Source organism: Mus caroli, unplaced genomic scaffold (assembly GCF_978045245.1).
Source record: "Mus caroli unplaced genomic scaffold, Mus_caroli_1 scaffold_4, whole genome shotgun sequence".
Taxonomy (NCBI): domain Eukaryota; kingdom Metazoa; phylum Chordata; class Mammalia; order Rodentia; family Muridae; genus Mus; species Mus caroli.
Window position 1 is genome coordinate 4001017 of NW_028227259.1, and position 24896 is coordinate 4025912.

Consider the following 24896-nt stretch of genomic DNA (forward strand, 5'->3'; position numbering starts at 1 on the left):
TCATCATTGCTAATGCAGGATGGAGTAGACATTTCCAAACAACCGCTTACACTGATCTAAGAGATCAGTAGAAGAGGCGATGATTTAACCATCAGACAGACTAGATTGTCTCCAAGGCAATTTAAAAATTAATCAAGTGCTCTATTTGTTCTGTATTAAGACTTTTCGTGATGAAAATCATCTTATCTTGAATTTTTTTCATCTTTTGAATCTGATAGAGGAACTAAGTATCCACAATATATTTTGATTTGGGAGGGGGGAAGTGTTAAGGCATTATGTACATATACAATAATGTTTCCATTCATGTTCTTTTAAGTATGATTTATTCCAAATGCACTCATTATAATAGTTACTTTTATGGAGCTATATGCAAGTTACATTTGAGTATATGCTTTTTAAATTTGTTTTACAAGCTTGCTACGTTTTATATTAATGCTGTTTGACTATCAATATCTACCATCCATTCAGTGAAAGAGCAAAACAACAACAGTTACAACACAATATTAGATATTTTATACTTTTTAACAACCCAAAGTAATACTAAAACAGAAAATACCCTTGAAATGGAAAAGGAGTCTTGCAGATATTCAAGCTCATGTTTTGGTTTTGTTGATACATGATATATTAATCAACTCTCATGGATAAAAGAAAATGTGCCAAACAAAATGACAAACCACTTGGGAGTGTAAATAATTCCTGTGGTTTTTGATCTCTCTCTCTCTCTCTCTCTCTCTCTCTCTCTCTCTCTCTCTCTCTTTCTCTCTCTCTCTTTTTCATTTAAAATAGATTAGACTTTGCTAGTCCTATATTTCAATATAAGCCCCTATATATAAAATGTTTGGTGTTACTTTGGTAAGTACATTTATTCTTTATGTTACTATTTTAAATTTATTTATTTATGTATTTATTTATTTCCTTTCTGTTTGTCTTTTCAGCAGCAAATGTACCTTTTATACCATGTGTAAATAATCAGCTATTTAAACTTCTCTATTTCATTGAGCACATGAGGAATGCAAATATTGATCTCTACAGATGTGAGGGATGAGAAACAATGAGATATGTGTTTCACCCATCTGAAATGAAATACATGTATTCAGAAAATGTAGCTGCCTTTTTCCAAGGATGAGTGAACAAGTTTTACCCACCCAGAGGCCAAAGTTTACAATGCCATCTCATTATTAGGTATAGGATACATCCTGGTCTATTATCCTACTTTTCAGAAGGCTGTAGTTACAGGAGATATAAGTATACATATACTTATAATTACAAGGATATTAAGTTATACATCAAATAGATGATAGTTTATAAGTAATATAAGAAGTATAAATTCTATTGGCCAGGAAGACTTTCAAATGAATATTTGATTATGTGGATGATAATCTCTTTTACTATCATGAAATTCATCCTTTCTAAGCTTGGTGTTTCTTATTCCTGAACACAATGAAATTTCTATGGAGTAAAGTAAATAAAACTTGATTTTTTTAATGTGTGTTCTTGTAATGTTTGAAGGAATTACCAATATGTGTAAAATGTTATTCTATGGATATTTTATTTCTGATTATTAAAAACTAATAGTATCTTTTGTATGCTTTCTAACATAAAATTTAAACATTCTTAATTCCTAATCCTAGTGATTCTTACAAGGTTATCTTGATATAGTTACATATGAAGTGAAGCAAAATGATCTTCCACAGAATTTCTACACTTTTAACATTAGTTGTGTAGTTGTTTTCAGCTTGTATCCATCAGAATATTTCTTAATATCTCTTAAGTGCTATGAGAAATGTGTTAACAGACAATATGATTAGTACCATAGCCAAATTTAACAATAGGGGTCCTTCTTAATCATTCATTTTTACTGACACTTTATTATTATTTGAAAAATAAAACTGAAATTCACATTCATTCAGAGCTTATTCATCAAACATGTTAAACATAAGGTATTTTACGTTTTCTTTGTAATATTTATATTATACCAGAATGTTTCCTCTTACTAGTTTATAGCACTAATTCACAACTCATCTCAAAGCATTGTTTAATATTTTCCAGCACTTTTTCTCGTACATTATTTTAATTTGCCTTATTACTTTGTCAGAAAAAGAAGTTCTTTAAAATGCTCCCATTTCAATACTGATAATTCAGTTTATGAATTAGTTACATTTGGAATTGGCACCATAGTTTTAAACATTTTAATAACAAGAGAGATGATGTTACTGCATTGGCTTACAACTAGCAGCAATTGCTGTTGTTTATTCATAAGACTGGCTGTAATAACTATTAGTTCAAGTGTACTGCCATATTTAAAGCCTCCTTCACACTATTTAACTGTTGCATCTGGCTAGAGCAAGAGTGATGGTAAAGATCTTGACCTTGCAGCACTGGTTGGATTAAAGGATTCAAGTGGAAAATAGAAGTGGTGGCTGGGTTTAAATGAGGACCAAACAATGTGGGAATAAATGCTGCAGAAGGCAGGGGCTGCAATGTCATGTGTGATGGGTGGAAGGGCGCAGCTGCGACTAAATGTAGAGGATGACCCAGGAAAGTAGGGTGTCCAGGGATAATGGTTGGGGCAATGGTTGAAAATGAAATAGGAGTAAAATGTGGCTGGGACAGAGGATGGAGATGAGCTATAGGGAGGGGACTGCTGTGAGAACTTATGGAAGCAGAAACAGCAAAATGCTGTAGAAATGTGTGGTGGATGGTGGTGATGGATGTGTGCTGGTGCACTGGAACTGTCTGCACAGCTGAGGCAGGAGAGAAGGCAGTGGGCCCTGTAGCAGGCAACACTCGGAGATGCCTCGACAGGAGCTGCTTCTGCACGTGCTGCTGGGCTTGGAGCTGGAGACGCTTGTACTTATCTATCTCATCAGGAGAAAATGTTATGGGCTGTTGAATTAAAGGGGGTGACAGAGATTTATGACACACTTCTAATTCATCTTCCATTTTGTCATGCTTCTGCACAGCTCTGTCATAGTAAGAGTTTATATTCCCCTCTACATGATTTACAGACATGCTTACATCCTCTAAGTCTAGATTTATCTGGTCCTCTTTGGTCTCTGTGGAATCAGTTACGCCAGTATATCTATTAGACGAAAAAGCACCAAGGAAATCATTTGGTACTGGGTCATAGCTTTGAAGAAAAGGTTGGACTTCAATAACTGAAGATTTAGATTTCTCTTTTGTTGTCTGGTTATTTTTTCTGCTTAAAGACTGAGAGTCTGTCACTAAACCATTTATGCCTTTGGAAAGATAGTTGTCACATTCAGTGTCTGTCAAAATAGTTGAATTAATTTTTTGTAAGTTTTTGCCTTTGTCATTATCAGAAGTTTTATGAACCTTGTTACCTTTCTCATTTTTTCTTTTGCCTATGTGTTGTCTCTTTTTTGAGAAAGGCAATACCGTTCTGCTACAGCATGATGGTCCAGGTGGTGTTGTGCATTGAATTTGTGAATGAGTGTGAGATTCTTTTAGACAACTGTTTGAGGACATCTCAAACTCCATTGATTGCTCCTGACACTTCTTGGCTTTCACTCTTTCCAAAAGACCCTTGGCAGTAAGGGATGGCCCTTCTCCAACAGCAATGTTTGACTGTGTGGCTTCTGAAGGGCCGCCTCTACAGCTTCTTAGATGGTAATTGGCAGTGCTCGAGTTACATTGTCTGCACTTAACTTTTCCCACATCACCAATGTGAAGGCTGGCTAAAGATTTTTGGCTTTTGTTGTTTTTATTTAAGCAGTAAGCTCTCCGTCTCAAATAAGATTTCAATTTGTTGTGCTGAGATTCCTGGCCATTAAAGGTTTTCCCACCATTACCATCGATTGAAACCCGAGAGCCAGAATCACAACGGAAAATTCCTGGGGGGTTGGGCTCTGCAAATTGTTGATTTTTACCCAGTTTATACCTTTCTCTGCAGTGGCAGTCTCTGTGTTTTGATCGTTTTTTAGTTTTAAATGAATCTGATATTTTACCATTCTTGTCTCTCTGTGCTTCTGACTGAGGACAGTTGCTGCTTAGAGGCACATCAGCCATGTAGAGGCAATTGTGCTTTCTGTGTTTCCACGTGTGTCTTTCAACAGAGTCACATTCTCTTTTACAAAAGCAGAGCATATGACTGCTGTTACTCCCCTTGGACCTATGACTTGTACACATGTTTCTCCAGCTGGACACGTTTCTAGAAGATTCATCCACAGTTCTGGGATGGGCTTTCAGAGGTGACACTGGAGAATATCTCTCATAACTTAGCTTCCCACTTGTAGAAGCTCTTCTGGCCATGCTGATGTTGCAGGTATTTAAGCTTATACCTCTATCCTTCCCATACTCACTGTGATTCCCTGATGTGTAAGGACTCAAATTCCAGGTATGTTGATTTTCTTCTTCAAACTCTGACTGTAGACTACAGGGATTTAGCTTATGGATTTTAGTCCTTGAGATGTGAGGAGAGAAAGACAGACCCTCAAGGGCATTATTGCAAACTGTCCTTTTGCAACTTTGCCAATGGATGTTTGATGGTTCCATCAATTCAATATCATCATTATTGTTTCCTAAACCATCCTTTAGAGACAGCTTAAGGTAAGCAGGCACTTCAGGACTTTTCATTTCCAAGTCTTGTAGACTAGCATGTTCACTTACACTGGAGTCAGAGTCATCATAGTCCAGATTGTATTTTCGCTGGAACTTTTCCCAATCTGGGTTAGCTACAATCATCTTTGGTTTCAGAGATTGATTATCTTGGGTCAATTTTTCTTGTTCTTTAATTAAATCTGTGACTTGGCTCTCTTGTTTTGTCTTTATTTCTAAAGCCTTTTTCTCCAACTCTGTTTGTACATTCTCTGAGTTACACTCATCTTTTGTGTTGCGAGACAGTTTGAAATCAAAATATAAAGGATTACAGCCATAAGATATGCAAGGTTCTGTTCTGGTAAAGAAGAGAAGTTCTGTAGGCCACTGTAGAGTAGTGTGACCATCCTTGCTCTGTACATGGAGGAAAGGCAATGGTTTGGATTTCAGATCATGTGAACAATCTTCTCTGCAATGTCTTTGAACATTTTTGCTAACCCTTTCTGATTCATCTGAAGACTTTGCTCTGGCCTCCATTCTTGAGTTAGGAATTCGATGTGCTTGAGTCTTCTTTTCACTTGGTCCTGAAGGCAAAAACTCATCCAGACATTCACACCACCTACTATCACTGTGCTTGTAAATGTTTAGTGGACTGGAAGATTCATTTGCTTGGCATGGGTGATTAGTACAGTTTTCTGAAGTATCCTTCAGTGCATTTCTAATTTCTTTCTCTCTGCTGGAAAAAGTACAGTCTCTCTCTGAAACACGGAAGTGAGACTTAGAGAAAGCCATGTGAGTGCCTGCTGCATCTTTCAGTCTCCCATTAATAGATTCATGTTTGTTTTGTGAAATTTTAGAGTTCATCGAGGAGGTGTTTAAAAAACCCTCCAGATTGCTTGCTGAAAGGACAGCTCCTTCCTTCATAAGGTCTGCATCATCGCTTGCAAGCCGGCCACACTTGCAGTTCTCCACTGTTCGTTTGACTTTATAGGTGGGTGACTTGCTACAATCATGTGTATCGTCTGTGTTCTCGCTGAAAACTGAGGCAGAGGATTCTAATTTTAGATAGGCTTTTTTTGAAAATGAAAATGAAACTCCTGTCCTGTGGTTTGCATTGCTAAGGTCTGAAGATGTTTGTGTTATCATATTCCCAAACAAGTGTCGCCTATCTGATTGTAGCTGGTGTCGGTTTGGCATGGCTGATCGCTGCTTATCCATGCTACTTCTGGGCACATTCTTTCCCTTGAAAAGGGCACTTTTCATGCAGGATACCTTTCTGCCATTCTTAACAGGGAAAATTCCCTGCTGGAGCTGCTTTTCCATGGCTATCCTTGGGGTTTTGTACGCTGGTCCATTTCCAGAAACACTGTAAATAGGGTAAATATTTAAATGAGTAGGACATTAGCATTGGAATCAAATCTATATGCAAACATTTCATAGTATTTCTACACTGAGGTGTTTAAATATTCATTGGTGAACATTATTTTCTACAAAATGACTATTTTATCATGCATGTACAAGTCACTATAACTGCTATAGAGTGGCTACATCTGAAAGGCTCTGCTTAATTTTGTTATTTAGAAATTTAAAAAGCAGTAACAAACTATTATACGGTAAAGCTGCAAAACAAAATAAAATAGTCGATTTGCATCACAATACATTCCTTAGAACCTATGATTCTTTGAAATTCAGATTTAACATGTTTAGTAGTCTTACAATGAGCATATTCATATTAGGTAAGAAATTGAAATTTGCAAAGTGTAAAATTAGTTTTAAGTTGATTTTCAGCTTCTTTAGTGTTCAATATTCACTCCTTTAAAAGTCTTTTGAGTTTACGTCTGTTGAAACAAGGTAGTTAGTCATTATTCTTGTCAACAGCTAATGAATACAGAGTAAGCAGCTGAAGAGTTCAGGTAGCATCTGCATCCCTGAGACTTTACAATAGTGTCTCTTGCTTCTTACCTCCAAAGCAACCTATGTCAACTGTGCATGCTTTGTCTTTTGAGGGCTTTTCAATATTGCTGATTTGGCTGAGGATCATTAAGGAGTCAAGCAGAGAGCAGAAAATAAACAAACACAGATAGAACGTTTTATATTAAAATAGTTTTCACACCTTGTCTTTTCACACTTTTCCTTATACAGTGATGTTGATGCTGATGCTGGAAAGACAATGCTACAACATCAGTTTCCCAAGTGCTTATTTGAAGTGCCATTATTGTCATCTTTACTATGTGCCTGGAGGCACATTTAACTTTTTCTTTCTACTTTATATTTCATTATTAGTTGTCTTTTGTTTCTTGGCTACAAATATTAAAACCTGTATCTTTAAAACATATTCCTTAAATTCTGAAGGACTAATTGTGTTCTAAATACCTATCCCCACAGCCATACAAAAGTGTAGTTTTCAATCTCCCCCAAAAATATTCTTTTTGTAACTGATGGGTACTATTTCAGAAGTCCACATGTGAGCAAACTGGAGATCCTAAGTGACTATGGGGTACTATCTCAACCTGATACATCTACAACAAGATTCCTACACACAGAGACAATCAGAGTAGGGTATAGAACTGTAGGATCAGGGCAAAGAAGGAGGATCAAGGAAAGTGCTGTGGGATAGTGTCTTCTAGACACTATAGAAAAACTGGAGCCATGAAATCTTAGCAATATCGATGCATAAATCAGACATGTATAATGACACCAGTTGACATGTCAACACAAATGGAGAAAAGTCCATAAGGCCCTATGACTAGATGAAGAGATACAGGCAATCAAAGGCTTCTGAAAAGAGGAGAATTGGTTTTCTGAAAGGAAGACTCCCCTGACGTGTTATCCAACTTCAAGTCATTAGCTCTACAACCTGAGTACCGAGGAACAGCACTTAATGGAAAAGATATGTGTATTAGTACCCTCGTGCTTGGAGTCTGTCTCGTAGTTAACAAGTAATTGTTGGTATTCAAGTTTTACTTTGCTGACAGCATTTCTTTTTTACAGTATTACAATGGGTTATTTTCTCTGCCCTTACAAATTTTAAATTACAAATGGTAATTTCAGCCATTGCTTATTACACAGTTATCTGAGACTATCTGTTCCCAGGAATGAATGGGTAAAGCTTGGCATTGATAGTGAATCCCATTGTTGTGGAGAAATCAAATTTAGGGATTTTAGAAAACAGTGACTTGTCCTTAATTGTTTCATAATGAGAACTACTCTTTCTTCCCCTCTCATAACAATTTTCTTCTTTTAATAATCTCACCATGCTTTTCAAAAACTGTACCTTAGTTGTATTTATTATCACTCACGGGAGAAGTATTGAAACACAAAGTATAGGCTACTGAATGCTATTTCAGCACAAAGAAAATAACCAAATGCTTGTATTGAAGTGTTACTGGAGCTTGGACACAGAAGGACTAGGAACGACTACAATGTAACTGAATTTTGTCTTGGTGAAAAGGACATAACTTTCCACATGCCTGCCACATTTTTCATTAAGCAGCATATATGCTACCTAATTATAAAATTTGCTTCTTCTGGAAAATCAAATATTTTCCAGTCATTGGTATTATACTCACAGAAAGTACTGAAATTTTAATGGGAGAACATTAGCGAAAAAATAAATATTTTAGTATTTCTAAATTATGTTTCATCCAAATTTAAAGTAAATAGTTACTTTGAGGATGTAAATATGTGTATGGGGGTGGGTACTCTATTATATACCTTGGGATATCAAATACACACACACACACACACATATACACATACACATGTGTATGCATGCACTGTGAAATTGTTGCTATGATGAATCTCATTGCCATATTGAACACAACACATAATTTCCTGTGTGTGTTTATATTTGTATTAAAAATACCTTAAAATCCTTCTTCTTAGCAAATTTCAGATACAGAACATAATAATTATTACTATGTATAGTCTTTAAACTCTACATCCCCAAACTCACCCTTCTCTAATTTTTTATGGTTTATGCACTTGTGTTTTCATTACCTTCTCTGTAACTACCTTTAGTTTCTATGATTTGGAAATAATTATATTCATTTGTAATACCTAGAAAGACAAGGACCTAAGAGTTTAACTATTTAACTTGTACTATTGTGCTGTACAACCCACTACTGTCTGCAATTCCTGAAGCAAAGTAATATGATAAATACACAAATTGTCTCCTATGGGTAAAGGTATATCGTTCAAATAGAAACAAAAATACATACCAAAATAGAATGATTTTTGTTGTGTTGTATTCTGATTCTTATATGTGCAACTCCTGTTTTCAGAATCAACATCACTAACATTTCTCGAATTTTGCAAAAACACCCATAAGTATATGCCATACTTAAGTATTGACATAAAAGTTTATGTTCTGAAAGTGAGTACCTTCAAACTCAATAAATGCTTTTATTGGAGACCCTATATGAGTGAAGCTATCAAAGAGACGATCAAAACTGCCTGCCCAATATGAAACACATCTCCAGTTTTCTTCCAATATTTGTTAATTGCCTGGATTCAAATATTCTCAGCATCACTAATTGACCTTTTCTACATGGGAGAATAATATTATTTGGCTCATTCTAAGTGGACAGTGTCAATTTCTATAGCACTAAGTGTAAGGTGCTGGAAGTCAGATGTTAATAAATAGGACAAGATATATCAAGAAAAAATACAAAATACTCATGAAACATCTTCATAACATGACTAGATTTTATAGGTTCTTTGGAAAACGTAGGGAAATGGACAACACACAAGTTGTCTAGGAAGGGAAGCATGACATTTTTAACAGTCATATTGGTTTTAATTTTTATGAATCAATCTTGCTGAAACAAAGAAAATATTTTATAATTCTAAGTGACGATTATTAAGGTATGAGGCTATTTAAGCAAATAGAGTAGTTGGTAAGCAATAGTAAGGAAGAAATAATGTTCATGATTTGAAATTCTGTATTTAGCAGACTGAACATTTGTCTTTTTTGTAACAGTGAGGCATATTATGGCCTATAGAGTGGCTATATTTGAGTTTGTTTGGTATATAAGGTTTGGTGATGGATACACTAACTCAATAGAGCAGACATTTTAATCTAGAAGTCCTTACCAGGCAACCCCAGAAATTTAGAAATTTATCAACAGGAACATCATCATTATTAGCCATCCCATTGTTCTCTGAGAAAATCATGCCTCACTGGCACCATCACAAAGATTCCTCTGGTCCTTTCTGGTTATTCCATCGTGGGGAAGAAGAAATGTGCATGTGCAGTTACTTTCATAGTAAAGACAAGAAAAATAATGCTTATGAGGGTAGCTCAGGTTCGCTGATGAACAAGGCGATTCTAGTCTGGCCTGTGAAGACCTTTATTTAGAAAGTCTTTCTTCCCTATCTATTATTATTTGGCTTACTGAATCCTGTAACTAATCATGCAGGAACTGGAATGTGATCTCCATGACTTCTTACATGCTACATTAATGAACACAGGAATTTGTGTTCTAAGTTCTGTTTCAGTAGGTCTGATTTATTATTAATCTATTATTGTGCTCAAATGACATAAGTCCCTTGTTGTTTAGACTGGTAAGTACCCAATATTCTTCTCTGATTGTGTGGATCCTCCCAGGATAAGTCTCTTTATAGTAACTTCATTTCTGTATACTTGTAGTATAATACCTCTTAATGCTCCTTTATCTTACATTTAAATTTTTAAATATGGTTTATATATCTGATATTATATAACATATTCTATACATATTATATATGTACATACTGTAAAATGGTCACTATTTCATTCATAATTAACCAAAATTGTAAATATTTTCTAAACATCAATTTTGTAGTCTAATAGTTTATGGTAGTATAACTAAACCATTCACTTTTGTTATTGCATATTGAGTTCCATTTAAGCAACAGGAATTTAAATTCTGGCAGAGCTACAGATTCCACAATTCACCAGGTTGCTGTCAACCACATTAATTAGCTATGTTACTATTATGCATTATGATTCATATTAGCACAATTCACAATCTGCAATGTTAATTGCATTTCAGGTAACAACTTTGAATCATTCAGTGGCTGCAAGCTTTTTTTAAACTGTCATTTTTCAGTTACAAGTATGTATTAATGTAATGTGTGTTATGGTATAATTATCAATTAAAATGACATTGTGCAGTACATTTAACCACATTAATTATATTTTGTTTGTCTGCCAGACAAGGATAGCATCATTTATTCTAGAGTTAAGTGTGTACAAGGGAATACACAGGACATGTATTATCCACCCCAAAGGTGCATTATTATTTACAGTTTTAAAGCTATCATTGTAGAAGCCTGAGACAGAACAGTGTTTGAAAGACATAACAGTGCAATTTCATATACTAATCCAAAAGAGTTAGAACAGTACACACAATATTTGCTCGAGATCAAGCCAGTCAAATTCCCAGCAGAGACTGGGGAGCTGATCATGACTTGTCCCTCCTATTTGGGAGCTATTTCCAACTGATGGCTGCTGGGATCAGAAGAGTCAGTTTTCTTCAGAGATGTGAGTCCCATCCTTGTTTCAGTAGATGAGAAGATGGTCCCACACATCCACATACAGTCAGCACTAAATAGTAAGTATTTAATTACAGATGTGTACATTTAGATGTATACATGAACTTGGTAAGGAAATGTGGTAGGAGACAGAGGAATTGGATGGGAAGGAATGGAGGTTGGAATTGCAATATAAATACTATAATATAAACATATGCATGTATGAATATTAAATATTTTAAAGTTATCTTTATAAAACAAATTACTGAGGAATTGTGTCAGTACAAATTAAGCTAGACCAGATGCCGGTTTATTACAATTGTTTCCTGGATCACTTCATTAAGCAGGGTAATAAGTTAACTGCATTGGGAAGAAAAAAACTGAAAGGAGAAAGTTATTAATTTACAAACCATTAACAACTAAAACTTTCCCTTCAAACATATTTGTTGATTGGTGTTAATTTTATATTGTTGCAGAGAACAAAGTAGATTCATTACTGAAATTCCCCACGAGACAGGAGATGCATTCTGGACCATCCAAGCCCCTCTGTGTCTTACCATTCAGACTGTTGCCGCAGCTCAGCCAGCTGATGGAGTCGCTTAAGTGCTTTTTCTTGTTTCTTCTCATCTTTCCATGATTTAGAAGCTACATTTCGAGCAAATTCGCGATGCTTTAATTCTTTCAATCTCTGTATAAAAGAAAAAATGAGAAGAGTACTATAAATAAGTAAAACAGGCTTTTCTGTCTATAAGAGTCTTAAACATTGTCCTGACAGCAAGGGTGTCTTTTGGGACAAGGAGAGGACAAGCTTTTCTAGCAGTTCTTCTCTACTCCAGATACTTTTAGCAGTTAATGTAGTTGTGCACTAAGTTGCTCTTCAAAGTTGGTCAAAGTCACCTGCAGGGTGCTGCAAAACTGGGACCCAGTCCTTGGTTGAGTCACTCTACACACACAGCTGAATCATCTGTGTGTCTGGGAAATCAAAAAATGCAATTAATGTGCAAAGAAAGGGAAGGCCAAAGCTTTTCGCTCTCTCCATAAAGAAGATGCTGATTAAATAAAATGAGGCAAATGAACTCCTGTCAGCAAATTGCTTCTATTACCAACTACTAGTTCTATGGGAGATTTTAATTTTTTTTTTTTAGTTGGAGGTATATACCAAATTAAGAGCAGGATGCGAAAAAGAAAAAAAATTAAATGAAATAGAATTTAAACACAGTATAGTGGTGAGGGGTGGGGAACAGATCTGGAGGAGGATAAAGTCTGGACTATCAAAAAGAATTAAAGAATTAAAAAATTTATAAAAAAAAGTAAAGAATACAATAACAAAGATCACTAGTCCCCAAGTGCAGCTAAATGTCAGGGCTGTGATGATCATGAATGAGTTGGTCAGTCAGAAGTAGAAAATGACATTTATAATCTTGCCATTCCTGGTGTTTATGCTTCCTCAGACCCTACTTGCTCTATAATCGATGGTTATTGAAGACTTGGCTTATAAGAAAGCCCTCTTGGAAAGTGAGTTCCAGGACAGCCAGAGCTATACAGAGAAACCCTGTCTCGAAAAACCAAAAAAAAAAAAAAAAAAAAAAAGAAAGCCCTTTTGGAAATGTTCTTGCTTACTTTAAGAGGACATAGAACATTCACTTCAACTGTGTTGAAGAGAGAAGCTGGCTCTTTTCAATGTAGATGGGTGTTTTACTCTTGGTTAATAAATGTAATAAAAATTATTCCATATTTACTTGTATAATTTAGAAAATTGATTGATTAATTGATACTTCACCTCCCATGATTGCAGTAGTATTTGAAAATTTGGTGTATACTTGTTTCCTCTGTTAGTTCCAAAATTCTGGGAAAATTCCATTTTGTAAATAGAGAAATAATTATATCTCCAGGCAGTCTTATTTTTCCATGAAAAATGCTTTAAGTTATTTACTGTTACAGAGCCAAATCTTCACTATAGCCCTAGATTATAAAGCATATGGAATCTGAGGATGTATAAGTATCAGGAATGAGGATCTTATAAACTTCGCTTCCTACTTCTGCCTGACCAAGACTATCTACTTATTTGTGCTCACAACCCTGGTGTTTAGCTGCACTTGCAACCAGTGATCTTTTATGTTGCTAGATTTTTTTTCTTTTCTGAAAAAAAAAAAAAAGTACAAATCAATTCCTTTCTCTTCCACAAAGACATATAAGTGAACTGGTATTATTTGTAAGAAAATTAGCTCTGATCTCTATTTACACATCACCTTTCAGAACTATGAATGTTTGCCAGTAGGAATGAAACTACAGGTTAGTTCCAGCTTTATTTCTCCATAAACTATAACTCAAGTTCTGGTATCCTCAGCAATAGAGTTTTCCTGTTGAGTTCTAGAGGATAACCAATCACAATGGCAATAAACTGTAATCTGGGGAGTATATGAATCCTTGCTGGCTGTCATTGCACTTTTTATTTGCTAATGTGTGGTGATTCCTGGGAGCACTGTTTTTCTACCCTATTATGGATTAATCCCACTTACACATTTTTTAAAATGTGTAATATGTGCTTATTTTAGTAAGTTCTACAGTTTTTTTCTTGGAACTTTTTCAAACAGTCTTGAATGTTTGTTACCCCTCTTCTACATTCATTATCTTGGGATTAATTCATCTAAGTAGCTTGTAGTCAGCCATTCTTTTATTCCTTGCTTTTATTGTGTATTAGGCAGATCAAATGCCAGGGCTCATCACAGAGAGGGGCAGAAATCATTATAAGAACCAGAAGCAGAGGCTGATGACAACTACAAAGAACTTGGTGGACAAAGAAGAATTCCCAGAGTTTTGGTAGAACACCAAGACTTAGACAAGCTTACATTAGATAAAATACAAGCATGGAGGTATGAGGTAGACATGAATTTCCAGCTCTAGCCAGAGTTATTGAAAGTTGATGGTTACTGGAAAGGGAGAATCAGTTTACTTTAAAAGTGATTCCTAATAGGTAGACTGTGCTCTTATGGAAGGTCCAACACCACAGATATTGGTAAATTATAAATTGTACATGGTCACCGTTTTTTTATTGAAGAGGAAATGAAGTTGGGTGAGTAGAAAGAGGATGGAATTTAATATGATAAAAATACATTGTAGTATGAAACTGTAAAAGATTAATAACAATATTATTAAAAAGAATGCAATGAATGGACTTTAGAATTTCAAGATAATATTGAGATAAAGATCTATATCAAAGAAATTATCTTTTTGTAAATGTAAAATATGCACATATTCAGATATGCAAAATGGAAATAACTTGTTACCAGCAGTCATAAAATAGAAATGGTAATAGGTAACATGAAGTAACGATGAAAATTATGTAAGACATATGTATGTCAAAGAACAACATAAAAGAACTGTAGTGGTGTATAATTTTCCTGTGTGTTTTTTTTTTTTTTTTTACACTGCTAGATGTTTTGTGGTTTACAGAAAATATATAAATAAAACAAATAGTAGTGGTCTTAACCTGGTTTTGGTAAGAAGGGTGAAATACCAAAGTACTGTTAAAATGTTTCTTTGTTACAAAGCAATATATTACCAATCAAGAGAATACTGGAAATTTAATTATACAGAAATTATTAAATTAATAAATTGAAATTTTTTAATGCAATGGACCAGAAAGGAGATAAAATATATTGTCAGATATATTTAATTGAAAGGAAGAAAGAAAAAATACTAAAAAGCAGAGCAAAACAAATGAGAAAATTGTAAAAGAAATTGCAAGATAGCAGGAATTCAAAAGTATCAACAACAAATTAAGCAAACTAAAAAGCAAAATGAAAAGGAATAGAATATCAATTAAAAAGTGAGCTCTTATATAAAAATATAGCAATATTCATTTATAAAGAGAATGATATTTCAGCCACATAAATGAAGATCACTGTTCATTGGGAATAAACCTGGAAAACAATGGCAAAATCTATTCTATTTCAACCAAATGTGGAATTAAAAATAGCTTTTGCCCTAGAAGTTGAGTATGGAATGGTGTTTATCAGAGTCCGGAAAGTGTTTGTGTGGTGGTTTAAATAAAAATGCCCCATATAAATTCATATGTGTGAAGGCTTAGTTACCGGGGAGTGGCTCTACTTAGAAGGATTAGCTGTTGTGACCCTGTGGTAGGTAGGATTTTATTGGTGGAAGAGTGCCATTGGAATGCAGCTTTAAGGTTTCAGGAGTTCAAGCAAGGCTCAGTGTTTCTATGTCTGTCTTTGTCTCTGTCTCTCTCTCTCTCTTCCTGTTGCTTGTGGATTCAGTTGTAGAATTCTCAGCTACTTCTCCAGTATCATGTCTGCCAGCAGGCTGCCATTTTTCACACCATGATAACAATAGAGTAAACCTCTGTAAACGAAAGCAAACCCCAATCAAACTCTTTCCTGTGCAATGGCTGTCAAGAGTCTCAGTGTGTCTTCCCTGCAATAGAACACTAAGAATCCTGGGTAAAGTTTAGGATGAAAGCTTCAACAATAGGTATAAGAAACGATTAGATAAACTGGACGTGGTGGCACACGCCTTTAATCCTAGCACTCAGGAGGCAGAGGCAGGCAGATTTCTGAGTTCAAAGCCAGCCAGGTCTACAAAGTGAGTTCCAGGACAGCCAGGGCTATACAGAGAAACACTGTCTCAAAAAAACAAAGAAACAAAACAAACAAACAAATGAAACAAAAAAAAAGGAAGGAAGGAAGGAAGGAAGGAAGGAAGGAAGGAAGGAAGGAAGGAAGGAAGGAAGAAAGAAAGAAAGAAAGAAAGAAAGAAAGAAAGAAAGAAAGAAAGAAAGAAAGAAAGAAAGATTGATTTCTGTTTTATAGTAAAATGACTGTAGATAACAGCATTTGATCATTTCAAAAAGGTCAAAAAAAGAACTTTGAAAAATTCACATAAGGAATGATAAGTGTTTAAGGAGATAAATACCTTTAACATTATTTGAACATTGCTTTATACACAAGTATCACACTGCATAGATGGCAATTAATATGGATAATTTTGTGTCTTATATAACAGGTTATAAATAAACTTTAAAGAAGCAAGAGTCAATTGAAGGTCTGCTATAACATTAAACCTTAAATATAAATATACAAGATCTTCAAAATGGCTCAGCAGGTAAAAGCATTTGCTATATACCATAAGGATCTGAATCTCATACTAATTGATTTATTCAATAAAAAGAGGGTTTTTTGTTTGTTTGTTTGTTTTTTGCTGCTGGGTACATTGACCAGTCATATCAGAAATCAAAGTTTCCCAGTTTTGTATTTAGAATGCTCCTAGTTTCCATCATCATGATATTTATTTAAGCCATATAACCAAAATTGTCAGTAACCACCTCAAGGTAAGGAAAGTAAATTATATTCTGTTCTTTGACAGCATCCAATGTATTCAATCATGGAAACAACATTTACATTCATGTCAGTAAAGTGGGTTATAGTTTAATTTCAAAGAGTAGAAAGAACTTAATTACTATTCAAAACAGGCATGAAAGTACACAAGTTTTTATCTTTTTGTAGTCTGGATGATAAACAGAGAGGTCAGGTACTAATAGAAAATACTTTGCTTTCTTACTCTTTTAATGAGAAACACAGAAGACAAGAAAATAAATTAATCAACATTATAAGTTTTAGCTGCTTCTATCAATACCCTTGACTTTAATTACAAATAAGAACAAGGTGTTAATATACTGAAAAATATAATGTTTATTTTTACTACACCATACTGACAATAAAGAAATCTTTGATTAGTTCAATTCATACCAGCTCCCTGGCACTCCTCCTTTTTGTGGACATGTAGTATAATTTACTATGAAATTAGTGTATATTCTAACATAAAATGTAGTATATAGTCTAATGTTATACTATATAGTGCAATGTAATAGGATGTCATAAAGTATGAAATTAGAACAACAGAGTAATCGGCAGCAGATCTGCATGCTGGAGAACTCACACACTCTGAGAGCTTCCTGTTCCCTTCAAGAAGAATTAAACCTATTACAAACCCGCTCCCAATAAAGCCACTAAAAATATTATTTCTTCAAGCAAGGTCAACTTTTCAGTAAGAGTTAATAAGAGTTCAATATTCATTTTTATGTTTAAAATTCATTATATTTCCTGTCTTGTGAGATGGAACCCATGAATCCATGTGTGACACTGTCTATGTGGTCAATAGCCTGAAGTTAAATAGGACAGGGGCTCTGATGGAAAACCTACTACTTTTTTTTTTTTTTTGCTAAATGAATATAGCAATAAAATGATACTTGATAATATATTGTAACACAACTCATCAATCAGTGCATTGTTCAGCTCTCATTAGAGATGCTTCCTAGTGAAGTAGATGGTAATTTGCAACTGGAAAATTTACAGGAAATAAGAGACTCCTAAATATTTAACCCTAAATTTGATATCTCCATCACACCACTCTGCTGGAGGTTCATGTATCTATCTAGAAGAGGAGGTGGAAAGATTGTAAGACCCAGAGGTGATAGATCACATCAAGAAAATTGTTTTCAAAACATAACAGGGCAGATGCACATATAAACTACAGACACTATGATAGCACACACAAGTTCTGTACCATGTAAGCCTCACAAAATCCCAACACAGAGACAAATCACACACACAGGGGCATGCCTAACCAAGAATCACACACACAGTTTCATGCCTAACCAAGAAGCTATTTAGAATTCTCTCTCCTAGATTTTAGGAGTGAGAAAATCAGAAAATCTGTTTTCTTCAATGTAGTGACACTGGGTATATCAGCCACACTCCAAGAGAGGCCCATTCTTTGGAGTAGTCAGCCAACAAACTGAATTCTATATTGTTTGTTGCTTTATTTGCTTGCTTCTTTGTTCTTAGAGAAAGGGAGAACATGAAGTTGGATGGGTAAGGAACGTGATAGACTCAGAGAGGAGCTGGAGAGAGAAAGAAAATCATAAGAACAAAATATATTATATGTACTGGTTAGTTTTGTGTCAACTTGACACAGCTAGAGTTATCACAGAGAAAGGAGCTTCAGTTGAGGAAATGCCTCCATGAGATCCAGCTGTAAGGCATTTTCTCAATTAGTGATCAAGGAGGAAAGGCCCCTTGTGGGTGGGACCATCTCTGGGCTGGCAGTCTTGGGTTCTATAAGAGAGCACACTGAGCAAGCCAGGGGAAGCAAGCCAGTAAGGAACATCCCTCCATGGCTTCTGCATCAGCTCCTGCTTCCTGACCTGCTTGAGTTCTAGTCCTGACTTCCTTGGTGATGAACAGCAATGTGGAAATGTAAGCTGAATAAACCCTTTCCTCCCCAATTTGCTTCTTGGTCATGATGTTTGTGCAAGAATAGAAACCCTGACTAAGACACTATATGAAATGCTCAAAAACTAAGCAAAAATCATTTTTTGAAATCTTAAAAATATATGGTCATGAACTTCACACTCACATTCTGAATGTACCTTATACTGGAAAATATATTGAGAAATGTATGACACAAGTACACTGTTGAGTATCTCAGTGATATATACATAGAGCTGATAAGCATACAGGCCATGGTTGGGTTTCTATCTACAGAGGAACTATCAGGGGATAGCTTAGGGAGAGCAACCAGGTCTCAGTGCTTCTCTCCACAAAAGCCAGCTCATTTTTCTTCTGTCACTATACACATGGAAGCTACATTGAGACAGAGGCCTGAATGAGTCTGTCGTAGCCTGTTATGTTAGATTTTCTTAAATGACTCAGTTGATAGTCCCTAATTGAAGATATCCATTTATGTCCATTTTGGCAGGGAGGTTATACCAATTCATGAAGTCTAGTACCACATTATAAATAATCAAGGTTGATACTGTGGCTACAGAGTGAATTTTTCTTTCCTTTTAAAGTGATTGCCCAACCTAGTCTGACCTAGGTAAGGGTCAACACGTTTGAGAATGTAGGCTTGTGCTTCAAACACCAGATTTAAATTGTAATATATTATTTATTCCAATATTCAACTTTTTTATCCTCAACAGACAGCAGCCTCACAGACATAGGTGGTAATGTTTCTATTAATCTTTTGTTTCTTGCAAGTGTATGTGGCATAACGGTATATGTGTGAATGCATGTTTACCTGCATTGTGTTAACACATGTATGCAAGTATATGCACCTGCACCATGGCTATGAAAGCCAGAGGTTGACATTGGATGTCTTTATTAGTCACTTTCCATTTTATGTGTTGAGTCAGGGATTAACACTTGAACCTAGAGCTTGTGAGTTTTGTTAGCCTAGATAGTCAGTTTGTTCCATTTCTCTCTTCTTTCTAAATGGTGGGTTAACTGAGTTTTGTGCACACATAATGATTATAGACATATATATATATATATATATATATATATATATATATATACATATATATATATATATATATATATATACATGTAGTGGTATTTACTCCTCTTCCTCCTTTGGATCTTAAAAGTAGGGTGCTTAGAAGCATTTATACTTTGTTGAGCCAAGTCTACTGCTCTGTATTTTACAAACTATGTATTAGTGTATGAACTACAATCTGCCATTTGCTCTACATCCTGATAATTCTCTTGGCACTATGTGCCAGTACCATAGATGTGCTTTCTCAGGAACAAGGATGGTTCAGTAGGTTTAAAATAATGCTTGCTGAGCAAATCTTTATGACCTCACTTTGATCCCTGGAACCTGAGAATTGTTCTTTGACTTTATAGGCATACTCTGACACACACATGCACATAGTTAAACACAAATCATACATGTACATATAAAAGTAGCAAAGAAATAAGAAGTGTTGTCTCTCAGAACCTTTGTTCTCCAGTCCTAATGCTGATTGAAATCTTTATACTTGCTTAAAAAAAAAAAAAGGTTCATAGAGTGACCCGTCCAGCAGGTCCCAGTTATTCAAGGGTTTCGAGGGGACCTTCTCTTAAGAACCAAATGGGGGGTAGAGAGAGATGGGGGCCTTGTGCGAATAACGACACGGAAACCGTTCTAGATTGCATCAAGCCCCAAATGTATTCAGAAAGGCCCAAGGCTTAAACGTACAAGCAAAAGGGGAAGTACAGATACTTATCAGTGGGAGGGGTAGGGCAATACAAGCAAAAGGAGAAGTACTTCTGGGAGGGGGGCAATAGAAATTCTTTCTTTTGGCAGCTACAAGGGGAAGCAGGAACTTGGTGGTATCAGGGTGTGGTCAGGACATCGGCTATGGCTTAGGGCTGGAACATTCTCGGAATTGGTGTGTCAGTGGCCCGCTTTTGACCCCCTTTTCTTCCCGGGGGGGTGGGGGGGAGAGGCCCAATTCAGAGACCAAGAGTTGTCTTAATAGCTCCCAACAATAGAGATTCTGTGTCAACTTGTTTTCAGACCCGTGGAGGGTTTGTTAACTATAACTAGGCAGGAAAGTAGAGAGACAAATTTTCCAAAACTGAGGCATTTACATAATTGGAAGCTGCCTCTTGCAGCTTTATAAAACTTCCCATGTATGGGGAATTTACAGTGCCCTGAAATATGAGAGTATTTTTATGTCTCTGTCTTACAATGTTACTCATCCTCAGAAATGTATTGAGTGTTCATAGTGAATGAAGATGTTCACATTCATGATAGAAAAGATGATGAATACTAGAATCCTCTCTTTATATTAATAAAATATTTCACATATAATCATAAATCTTATACTGTAAGAGAAGCATCTTCACTCCCTTTTTGTCTCTCATATATATGATCAGTATAAGTATAAACAGAACAGCTTTTATATATAAAACTGTGAAACAAGGCACCTCAGAGAATTGGAATTTCCCCAGGAATTTCATGCTGGAAGAAGTAAAACACTAAAGCCTGGTGCCAGCCAGAGAGAAATGTCTCCTGCAGATATTTCTCACAATTATAACAACTTGTCAGACCACTTTGCAGGATGAAACCAAACCCAGATGATGAAGGCCAGAGCACATCTTGATCTGACTCATTAGCTATGCAGATCTACAAGTTTTATTTAAACCTTAACCTCATGTCAGAAGGAGAACTAAGGATTTGGCAGTCACTGGAACTATTTTTTTTTTCCACCCATGCCAAGTAGGTATATTGAATAAAACTTCTTTGTTTAATTTCCAGTACCTTAATCACAAACAACAAAAGAAAAATATACCAAGAGTCTAGAAAATTTTACTTATGAGTTGTTGTTTTGCTATTCCTGCTTTTCTGTACTAGCCTACCTTTCATCCAATTAATGTAGCAGCTAAACCTTAATCTCATTACAATTTTGCTATAGTAGAAGCTCAGCAAATAATGAGGCAAGATTTTATTAGCACTAGAAATTGAATAAAAACAGAAAATAGGGAAATGTTGACCTGTCTCTGAATTCTCATAAACAGCATTAATGATGCTGGGAGACCAGGAGTTAGACGGATCTTTCTAATGGGCAGACAAGGAGAGCAGCATGGCTAGGTAATACAGGTGGTAAATCTCCAAGAAACCAGCTTCTTCCTTAGCCTCCTGACTTGAGACCAAAGCCTGGCAGCTTTTCTCTTTCTTCAATAGAACCCCTGCTGACAAACCAGCTCAAGGAGGTCAAGACTCTTTCAGGTCAAGTCACATCACAGTTGCTGACCACTTAACCATACCATCTCTCAAACTGATCAGTCCTACAGTAGAGGAAGAAGACTCTCCAGAGAGTTTAACACCCCAGCCTTCAACAAGAGACTGGATGCTCAACTTTCCTGGTCCTGCCTCTGCTTTGTCGAGGGTCTTTTCTCTGTGTGGCTACTGCAGGTATGTGTTTGTTCACCCTCAATATAGGCCTTTCTTCAACTGCCAATTATATCTGCAGTATTTGAGACTACTCCAAATCTACCTGCCGTACTTTAGATATTCTCTGCCTTGTAATTGTTTAATTGGAAGAGAAAATGGACTTATTTAACAACCTGTAGACTCTATGAATACAAAACTGTGTATAGGATCTGGATCTTGGCATCACAGAGTCTTCTAAGTGGAAGAGTTAGGATGCTGTAGAGTCTGAGATCCAGGGTTTCTGTCTTCTCTCTAAAGGGATTACTTTCTTATTATGAGAAGCAATGCTCCACCTCAGCAATTAACAATGAAGGGGTTTTGCCTCTCCAAAGCTTTAATTTCTCTTCCCACTCATCACCTACTGGGAAGGATTGACATTGTACTCCTTGATTGGTGCAGTGGAGCTGAGGTCTAGACAGAGTTCTACAGGCAGGTCTGGTAGATCTCAAACTGAAAATTAGCCCAGAGGAGGTAATACTCCTCACACTGGAAATTTTGTCTTTGTTTATTTTGCTCATTAGCAGCAGCAGACCCTTGGTTTACATTTTGTTCTCTTGGACTTAATTATACAAAGTAGAATCTCTTATCTACCTGTTCATCAGAGGAACTGACTCTTAGTTCTTTAGTACTTTTCTTCAAAACAGACACAAAAATCCTACTCACTGAAGAATTCCTACTATCAAAATGTTTCCACTCTCTTGAGTTACAGACAAGCCTTTTCCATGGGGTTTGTACAATCCCGAGAAAAGGCAGAAGATGGTACACTCTTGTTCTACTCAGTGTCTGAAAATCAGAATTTCAGCTCCTTCCATAGTGGTTATTAAACTATTATTTGCAAATTATTCTAAATTCATTAGTGATATATACACATAATTGAACAAAGATTTAATATTTACTCTTAAATAATTCTTAGGTTATAAACTATAAATAAAATGAAGAAATTTTACATGGAATTGGTTTTATAAGTCAAGAAAAGTATACTTTTTACCAGTGGTAATCAGGCTCTGATAAACTTCCCAGTTTATTAAAATTCTTATTGCAAAGACAATTAAGATCTTCTCCAGTTCTGAATCAATGGACACAGGAGTTAGAAATTCAGCTTAGTTTTGTGCTTAGTACCATGCTTCTAGTATTCAGAGTGTTTCAGTAGGCAGTTATTTAATAAGACTGATTTCGTTCAGTATAGAAAAACTCCATCCAAGCTGAACTTTCTTTCTGAAATCAGTATTTATTAATATCAACAATATGCAATAAACACAAGGCTAAATAAAATAGCATTAGCTTTATTTATTCCCCTGCTATTTGTTAACATGTTGAAAAAACCATTTCATAATTATTCTAGTTTTCTAGTTTCATTGCTATGATTCAATATCCTAATTTGTGCATAGGGGTTGAACTATGAGAGAAAGTTTTATTTGGCTTACAATTCCAATTACAGACATAATTCCAGGGAAGTCAAAGTGGAAGCTCTATTAGTCAATCATATCACATACATAGTAAGTGGAAAGAGAACAAAGAGATCACTGCTTGCTTTGAGAGTGCCATCTCCTCCTTTGTACAGCTCAGGACAGCTTGCTCAGGGAAAGGTACTACCCACATTCATAGAGGATCTTCTTACATCAATTAACAAGGAAGAGAACTCTTTATAGACATACTCCCATGTCAAACTCATTCACACACTGTTCTCATCCAGAGAAGACATCTAGAACCTCTCTGTTGCTAAGCATCATTCTCCTATTGTTATCCAGTTACTGGATTCTACCAGGATCGTGCTCTGCTAAGCTCCAGAGCACATTTGAGACCACCCACCTTGTCCCCAATCCCAGAAAATGAGACTCCACTCTGGAAGCTGAGCTAGACCTCACTAGATTGGACATGGGATTTTTGTCCTCCCTCTGCTGTTCATTTCCATCCAGGGTAGCCCTTACATCTGGATATTCAAAGTCCAAGAAACCCCCACAGATAACAGTTTTTCCAAATAGGGTCAGGAAACTTCTCCATAGGCGGATGCCAAGAACTGTTCCAAATTGCTACCACCCTGTATCTGTTTCCCCATTTAAATATTATGATCTCTATATTTGCTTTCTCTTTGACCAAACAAAAGATCATTGTAAAAAATGGCCAGATGAATATGGGGGCTGCCCATATTGGTCTTCTCAGATACATATGCTAGGCTCATGGAACAATCACTTCTTCTATCAACACCGCAAGACATTCTTTTTCTACATACAAGACTCATGGGATTCCAGGTGGGAGACAGTTGCTGTTTATAAGTTCTACCTTAAAAATCAACCCGGGTCCCCAGTAAGTACTGTCCACATCAGAGAAAATATGTCTCAATTGTCCACCTATAGGTATCGGGAAAGTAGGGGAAGTGATCAAACTTTCCTCTGAGATCCTTATGGCTTTGACATCACCCCTCATAAATGGCACTAATTTGTCATTTCACCTTTTGCTTCAGACCTTGACCTCGGCATACCAACTCCTTAATGTCACCCAGCCTGGTCACTTTAAAGATTGCTGGCTATGTGTACCCCCTGGAACTCACAATTGCCACTTATAGCCTCTCCAGTGATACTGCCAAGTAATCTTACCTCATCTTTTGTCAACTGCCTTGACTTTGATGTCATCATGACTTCATACCTTTCCTCTATCCCACTTTTTTGGTGTGGCAAACTATTTTATGACCTCTGGGACATGTTCTGTAGGAATGCTAAGCTCCCTAGACTGCAATAGACCACAACCCTTGATACCTCATCTCTGCCACAATGCCCTGCAGTCCAGAACATATCAATTCTCTGTGGTGGGTAATATACCCACCAGCTGGTCAGGAGTTTGCACATTGGTACTCCTTTTCCCTGAACTAGGAGTAATCCAGGGAAACGAGTCCCTGCCAATCTCAGTTATAGATATGATAGCTGCCCAACCTAAGAGGGTAGTTCAGGTTGTGCCACTTTTGGTTGCTTCAGGAATAGCCATAGGTTCTGGTACTGGATTCTTGACAGCGGTTTTCAAAAAATATCTGAAACCATGCTTACTAACCA

At 36.0% G+C, this 24896-nt stretch overlaps 1 protein-coding gene across 1 annotated transcript in view; it reads right to left on the reverse strand.

The window, feature by feature from the left end:
* Positions 1–1116: 1116 nt before the first annotated feature.
* The window catches only part of Znf804b (zinc finger protein 804B), a 615302-nt gene continuing 591522 nt past the window's right edge, over positions 1117–24896 (reverse strand). Inside the window, exons 3-4 of the mRNA XM_021163875.3 lie at positions 11631–11761; positions 1117–5923 (exon numbers count right to left, since the gene is read on the reverse strand). Of these exons, the coding sequence (XP_021019534.1) occupies positions 2278–5923; positions 11631–11761 (3777 nt within the window). The 3' untranslated portion in view covers positions 1117–2277. The remainder of the gene's footprint in view (positions 5924–11630; positions 11762–24896) is intronic.